The sequence below is a fragment of the Nematolebias whitei genome, chromosome 23, assembly GCF_014905685.2.
Source record: "Nematolebias whitei isolate Nwh7 chromosome 23, NemWhi1, whole genome shotgun sequence".
Lineage (NCBI taxonomy): Eukaryota > Metazoa > Chordata > Actinopteri > Cyprinodontiformes > Rivulidae > Nematolebias > Nematolebias whitei.
This window is the reverse complement of record NC_056520.1, coordinates 9,214,604-9,221,806: the sequence shown is the minus strand read 5'-3', so window position 1 is coordinate 9,221,806 and position 7,203 is coordinate 9,214,604. Positions and strand designations below refer to the sequence as shown.

The 7,203-nt window shown below is 42.1% G+C and overlaps 1 protein-coding gene across 1 annotated transcript; it reads right to left on the bottom strand.

The window, feature by feature from the left end:
* Positions 1–426: 426 nt before the first annotated feature.
* LOC119428739 (gap junction alpha-3 protein-like) lies at positions 427–6,992 on the bottom strand. Its single transcript, XM_037696412.1, has 3 exons — positions 6,890–6,992; positions 2,251–2,810; positions 427–1,252 (listed from the first exon to the last, which is right to left on the bottom strand). Exons 1-3 carry the CDS (start codon positions 6,956–6,958, stop codon positions 427–429), a joined length of 1,455 nt encoding a protein of 484 aa, XP_037552340.1. The 5' UTR covers positions 6,959–6,992.
* Positions 6,993–7,203: the final 211 nt, after the last annotated feature.

The following is a 7,203-nucleotide window of genomic DNA, read 5'->3' as shown; positions in this document are numbered from 1 at the left end:
TCAGGTGCATTGCTTATTTTAACGCTGTCTCATGTAGCTTCTTTGTCTCATTGTTAGAAAAGTTGGACTCTAGTTGAATTTTTGAATATTTTAGTTTTAAAATTGAAACATTAGTTTATAATTAAATATAAATGGGGGCCATGATTAGTAATGACGTTGGTGATCCTAGCGCAACATTGGTTGTTCTGTCGCCAAGAGCACCATTGTTTCTCGTACACACGCTAATATCTATTACCGATTCTTCAGCTCCGTATTTTTCACTCAAATGTAGGAATGATACTGGTCTTCTGGCTCTCATACAAAATGGTTGCAAAAGACCAGTGTTACCTTGTAGAGCATGGTTAGATCTAATTTTATGCTACTCTGCATATGTGTAAATACTGCATCTCTTAAAGAGCTGTATACATTAGCATGTCAATGTTTGTGCTACACTGCCAGATCATCAGGACGAGCTCGAGCGCCGCCGCTCTTGATTCCCCGGCTTAGCTTCCTGAAGTCTGTTCCTGTATCTGCAGGAGGCTGATGCATCTCTGCTCTGGTTACCACTGTGAAGTCATCCTGTAGCACCTTGCAAGGTGCTTTGGCCACAGTGATTTCCTCCGTCTCCTCTGGTGCAAGAGAGGAAAGAGGGGTATTGAGAGGGAGTGTGGGAAACATGGAGTGTCGCTTTTCCTGCGAAAGTACCATATTGTCCTCGGGAGAGGAGGAGCCAGAGGCAAGAGGAGGAGGATATGAGGAGGAACGCTTTCCATTTCGATTGTGATGCTCCAAAGCCGTGTTGTACCAGTTCTGCTCCATCTCCACCAGGTGTCCATGACTCCCCAAACTCTCACTTTTGTCATAAAATGAAGGAGGCAACGCTTCCAACAGGAAGTCATCTGATTGGGAAGCAGCACCTTCCAATGTAGATCCTGCAGGTGTAAGTGCAGTGGCCATGCCCTGGTTTAGGGAGGTCATGGTGCGGGAGGTCCTGGATTGACTGTAAGCTCCTTCAATTTCTTCATCCTCCACCACACTCACATTAGCATAAGTTGGCAAAGATTTGAGCGCTGATGGAGACGTCTGTTCTGGAATCAATTCCGTATCTCCAGGCTTATCCCCCAACATTGACTGACTGTCGTGAACAAAATCCTTGGTGACCCCCTGCTTGACTTTCTTCCAGCCCAGGTGGTAAATCTCCAGTAGGTTGAGGGCCAAGGAGATGCATGCTACCACAAGCATGAAGATGATAAAGATGGTCTTTTCAGTGGGCCTGGTACAACAAAGAAAGCAAAATGGTTATTTTTTTTTGTAAGAAAATCCGATTTTCAGTATGTGCACATCTGAGGAGGCACCATTAGACCAAATACCATTTTCTAATATATATTCATCTCGTGGCACTTAATGTAAAGTCACAAGTGGTAGTCCCCGGTAGTGCCCTAGGCCCAAACCAGGGATTTAACCCAGGACCTAAATGCTGAGATATTGGTGCTAACCACTAAACCATTGTGCTGCCAAATGAAAAACCAAGTATTGACCTTAAATTGTGAAAATATTGTTGGGTTCTGTACTTGCTGTAATTGTACCTTTGTGTTCAAAGTTCATAAATAAGTTATCATAAAAAAAGTGTTCAAATCCTCCATGAAAGTACAAAAAAACCCATTAATTTTTAACTTTATGCTCATTAAAGATTGGTTTATTGGGGGCTAACTCAAAATGTCCAAATGTTTGCCTGCCATTATTTGGTGCTAGTGGTGTCTCAATAACGATACTGGTATTGGTATCAAGCCCAGTAACTGTCCTAAAAGTTGTACTTGTATTCATAAAAACACACCAATACTATGGACACCTAAATGTTTGGTGATGAAATTTCCTTTTCCAATTCATAAATAACCGAGGGCAAAAAGTAAAATATTTTCTATAGTTTGGAGATTTTTTAAAGACTGGTGAAGTCAGCCGTCTGTTGTGTTTGTAAGAACAAAAGGTGTTTCTAAAGTCGTGTAATGTTGAAGTACTAACTCAATAACTGCTCTATATCTCTATTTTGTATCAGCAAATTTCCAAACTGAAATACTTTTACTTGTACTCGGTCTGAAAAAACTAGTATTGGGACACCCCTATCTGGTACAATGTAGCTTTAACCTCACCTGTTCAGTTGATACCACAACCCAACCCAAAAATCACGCACTAAACGTTGTACTGTTTTAAGAAAACTTGCCCAAGCATTTTACGTAGGGAAGTAAATAGAGGAATAGAGTTGTTCTCTCTAACCTGGAGATGAAGCAGTCCACAGTATTGGGGCAGGGCCAGCGGCCACATTTATACAGGGGCCTCAGGCGGAAGCCGTAGAGGAAGTACTGTCCCAAAATGAAGCCCACCTCAAATAGAGTCTTGAAGATGATGTTGAAGATATATGTTCTTAGTAAAGCGCCACGAATCCGGATCTTGCCGTGCTCATCACGGATTGGGGGTCTTTCTTTCCTCCCACCTCTTCCTCCTCCATTGCCAATCCCATTGTGATACAGAGGGTCATGATCCTCAAGGTGCTGTGCCGCCTTTCTGAGGTCTTCCTCCCTCTCCCTTCTCTTCTCCTCCATGCGGACAATGTGTAGCACATGGCCCAGGTAGATGAGGGTTGGCGTGGAAACAAAGATGATCTGCAGCACCCAGAAACGGATGTGAGAGATTGGGAAGGCCTCGTCATAGCAGACGTTCTCACAACCAGGCTGCTGCGTATTACAAGTAAAGTCTGACTGCTCGTCACCCCAAACCTCCTCAGCTGCTGCGCCCAAAACCAAGATGCGGAAAATAAAAAGGACAGTGAGCCAAACCTGGAAAGGAAAAGTCAGAAAACAGCAGTTTACAAAAAATACAATGAAAGAGACGGTCACTGCTTTTACCTTAAGACAAAAGTCTTCTGTAGTTTGGTAAAAGCTTTCAACAACGGATAAAAAAACATTGTTTCATAGGAAAAATTATCTGTGTTCAGTGTGATCCTCTTGTTGAAACGTTTCGTCTTTTATCCAAAAGACTTCTTCAGTCTGACTGAAGGAGGCTTTTGCATAAAAGACAAAATGTTTCTACAAGAAAAATCCGTCCAGAGGACCTGACTCAACCTTGTTAGGTTTATCTCCATAGATTAGTGAGCCTCAAGATAGTTCACATAGAGTATTTTGTTGGATTGCTTTGAACTGTTTCATATTACATTTTAATTTATCATATTTCTTTAAACCACAAATTGTTTTTTAATGTATCAAACAAGATAGTCTTGTATTGTATCAAGCAATGTTGTACTGTACTGTACCAAACTGCATTGCATTGTAATAAACTGTTGTTTTGTATTATAGACCAGCCAATAGGAAGCGCAAACCTGTGTATCTCTTGTGCCAGTCCCAAGTCTGGATAAATGGTGAGGGTTGTGTCAGGAAGGGTAACTGGCAAAAACACTTGCCAAAACAGACATAAAAATTCATCCAAGCAAAACCATACTGGTTCAGTTAAGGCCCTGGTTAACAACGACCACTATCAGTGCTGTTGACAAACAGGGTGCCGGTGGAAATAGTGCAACTGTTAGTCGAAGACCACAAGGAGGGAAACGTGTCAGGAGACAGAGGGAGAAGAGGAAAGTCCAGAATGTAAGACTGAGGGTTGCAACTCTAAATGTGGAGACAATGACAGGCAAATGTAGAGAGCTGGATGATGTGATGCAGAGAAGAAAGGTAGATGTTTTATGTGTCCAAGGTTGTTTTCACACCTGATAGTCCGGTAGCCTCAGTTCGGTTGGGGACCAATATTCGTAACATTTGTTTACATTTCAGCTGGGGCGGTTTGCATTCACATTGCACTTGGTCATTCGAGCCAACCTGTTCCCCCCGCCCTCGCCTGTGGTGGCGCTGCACCAAGAACTACTGAAGGAAACAACACAAAAACCTCTGAAGAAGACACTTCTTCTTCTGGAAATAAAAACAAAAACAGAGTGGCGTCAAATTTTTGTGGTTTTAGGATTTCTGTTTTGTCATTTTTCCAACAATGGACTCAGCATGAGCAGAATATGAAGCAGAAGACCATGGAGAATGTTGTTTTTCACACAAGGCAGCTGATGACTTCATATGAGGTAAGAGAAATCTGCGTTTGTTTGCCCTGCGCTGTACTCCACTTCCTGCTTTTGGAGCAGTCTCCGGTCTGCTTGCATTCACACTGCATTCGAACCACGCTAGAGTTACCTTCAACCAAACCGAGACCTAAGTTTTTAGGCAGAATAGAGTTCACTTTTTTGGTCTGTATCAGAGTTCTATTGCACATTCACACCTCCCCAAACGAACCGGACTTCCTAGGCAAATGGACTAGAGTTTGATTAAAGCAGACTAAACGGAGCTGGTGTGAATGCGCCCCAAGAGACCAAGTGGAAGGGCAGCAAGGCTCGAAGCATTGGAGCAGGGTTCATACTGTTTTACCATGGTGTAGATAGAAATAGAAATGGAGTAGGGGTGGTCCTGAAGGAGGAGTTGGCAAAGAATGTAGTAGAGGTGAAAAGAGTGTTTGATAGTGTGATGTGTTTGGAGGTATAAGTCGAATGCTAAATGTTGTCAGTGGTTATGCTTCACAAGTTGGAAGTTATGTGGAAGCGAAATATACATTTTGAAAAGATCTGGATGAAGTGATAGTATTCCAGTGGAGGAGAGAGAGGTGATCAGAGCAGACCTGAATGGACATGTTGGTGAAGGAAACAAAGGGGATGAGGAAGTGACGGGTGTCACTCCCCAATCTGTTACGGAACCCGATCCGTAATGTAGCTCATTTACGCATGCGCTAAAAGGAATACTTAACGGGTCGCACGGATCACCTTTGAATATACTAGATTAAGGAAAATGTACGAGTATAATTCCATTTATGAGTAAGAACTGTCAATTTTCTTAGAAAAGTATGTGCTCTAGCTCTGCCGATTTTCATGTTGCTTATTTATGCCACTCGTATTTCTGTTAAAATTGACTTATTTACGTCATGGTTAAAATGATATGCAGCTTCACCACTGAGCGGCGCTGTTTCACCATAGAAATTCTGTATCTCGCAGGGTTTTTCTCATTGATGAATAGACAGGCTGGGTGTGTTCACTGGACATTTTGTACTCTGTGTGTTCATTTTTTTCCATAGTTTTATATTTTATACTTTATTCACATCATATCTATTTTTGTGCGTGTTAACTGTTCACACATCATATCTATTTTTGTGCGTGTTAACTGTTCACACATTTTATCACATAGAGGTGAAAAACTGTTTTCGTACAGCACTGAGCAGGAAGGAGGGGCCGGATCGTCTGTAGACAGAGAACAAAGAAAAGTAACTTTCGAGACTGGTACCAAAATCCAGTTAAAACTAGTTTTTCCTTGAAAGATAAGAAATATGACTGCGTGGTTGCCAAGGTAACTTTAGATTGACTAGGTGGTAAACCAATAGGAGAAGATCCCCCTCCGGGAGGGAGGCAGGTTCATGAAGAGCTTATATTATCCTAAAACAGAAAGTAGCGTCAGACAATCTTGAGCAGAGCAACTTCTCAGGTGAAGTACGCCTCCACTGTCTCCTGAAATGTATTTCAGTACTTTGTTTGTGTAATACTTTAACTCTGGTGTGTATTAAAACTCTCAAACTAAGGTGAAGTCTCCTGGTGTACCTGCCCGATGCAAACAACCCAGAGAAAGGTGTTCGTACCTTTCAACATCATTCAACCCAGGATGGGGGTCATGTCTAATGCGTCGCATATCATCTTAACCAATGATTTGTAACGGAAATACGAGTGGCATAAATTAGCTACATCAAGATCAGTGGAGATTAAAAAAAAAAAAAAGATTGGTGGAGATAGAGCATGTACTTTTTAAATTAAAAAAGTACACACATTCATAAACAACTGCGATTCGTGTGACCCGGAAGTACACTATGGATCGTGTTTCCGTAACAGATGGGGGAATGACAATGGGTAGGCTTGGTGTCAAGGAAAGAAACCAGGATGGACAGATGGTTGTGGATCCTCCAAGAGGAAGGAAATGGATGTAGTCAACACCTCTTACCAAAAAAGGGTGGAGCATGAGGCGACTTAAAGGAATGGAGAAAGGAGTACATGGGTAGACTGCATTCTGTGCAGAAGAGAAAACCTGAGGGAGATTGGGGACTCTAAGGTTGTGGCAGGGGAGAGCATGGCCAGACGGCAAAATGGTTGTGTGTAGAATGACTGTTGTTGTGAAGAAGAGAAAAAGAGTAAAATCAAAGAAGAAGACTAAATGGTAGAAGCTGAGGAAGCAAGAATGTTGTGAGGAGTTCAGAGAGAAGCTGTTAAAGACCCTGGGTGGTAGGAAAGAGCTTCCAAATGACTGGGCTACTACAGCAACTGTACTTTGAGAGATGGGTAGATAAGGAAACCTGGTGGTGGAATAGTGAAGTGCAAGAAGCTATTCAGAGAAAGAGGTTAGCCAAGAAGAAATATGACAGTGAGAGGACTGAAGAGATAGACAGGAATACAAAGAGATGCAATGTACTGTAGGTCAAAGAGGGTGGTAGCAAAAGCAAAACAGAAGGTGTATGATGAGTTGTACATGAAGCTAGACACGAAGGGAGGGGAGAAGGACTTGTATCAACTGGAGACGGAGGGATCAGACTGGAAAGGATATGCAGCATGTTGGGCTTGTTAAAGATAGAAATGGTAATCTTCCAACAAGTGAGAAGAGTGTGATGGGAAGTTGGAAGGAATACTTGGAGGAATTTATGAAGGAAGAGAATGAAACAGAAAGAAGAGTAGAGGTCATAGAAACTGCTGATCCGGAAGTGAGAAACACTTGAATATTCCACACGTTAACATTTGGTTTTGTGTCCCGGGATGGGAAGGCATGAACTTTTTTTTTTTTTTAAATAGATGAGTTACCTTTCCAATCACAGTGGAGTGTTCTTGAGCATTTTCCAGCAACCGCCCCAGAAAACTCCAGTCACCCATGCTTCACTCGGTTTTCTAGCCTGAAAAGAGAGACGGACCACTTGATTGAATATCAGAAATCTTGTTGACAGCTGGTAGAAGAGAGCAGAACACCTTTTCAAACAAAAAGTTTTTCTAAAAAATGAACAGGAGAAGATAACACCAACCCAAAAAAACCCCACTGTATTTTCACCTTTGTATTAAGTGTTTTACTATCTATGTTTCCCGTGTACTCCAGTTTGTGTATACCGTTTGGACTTGGAGGA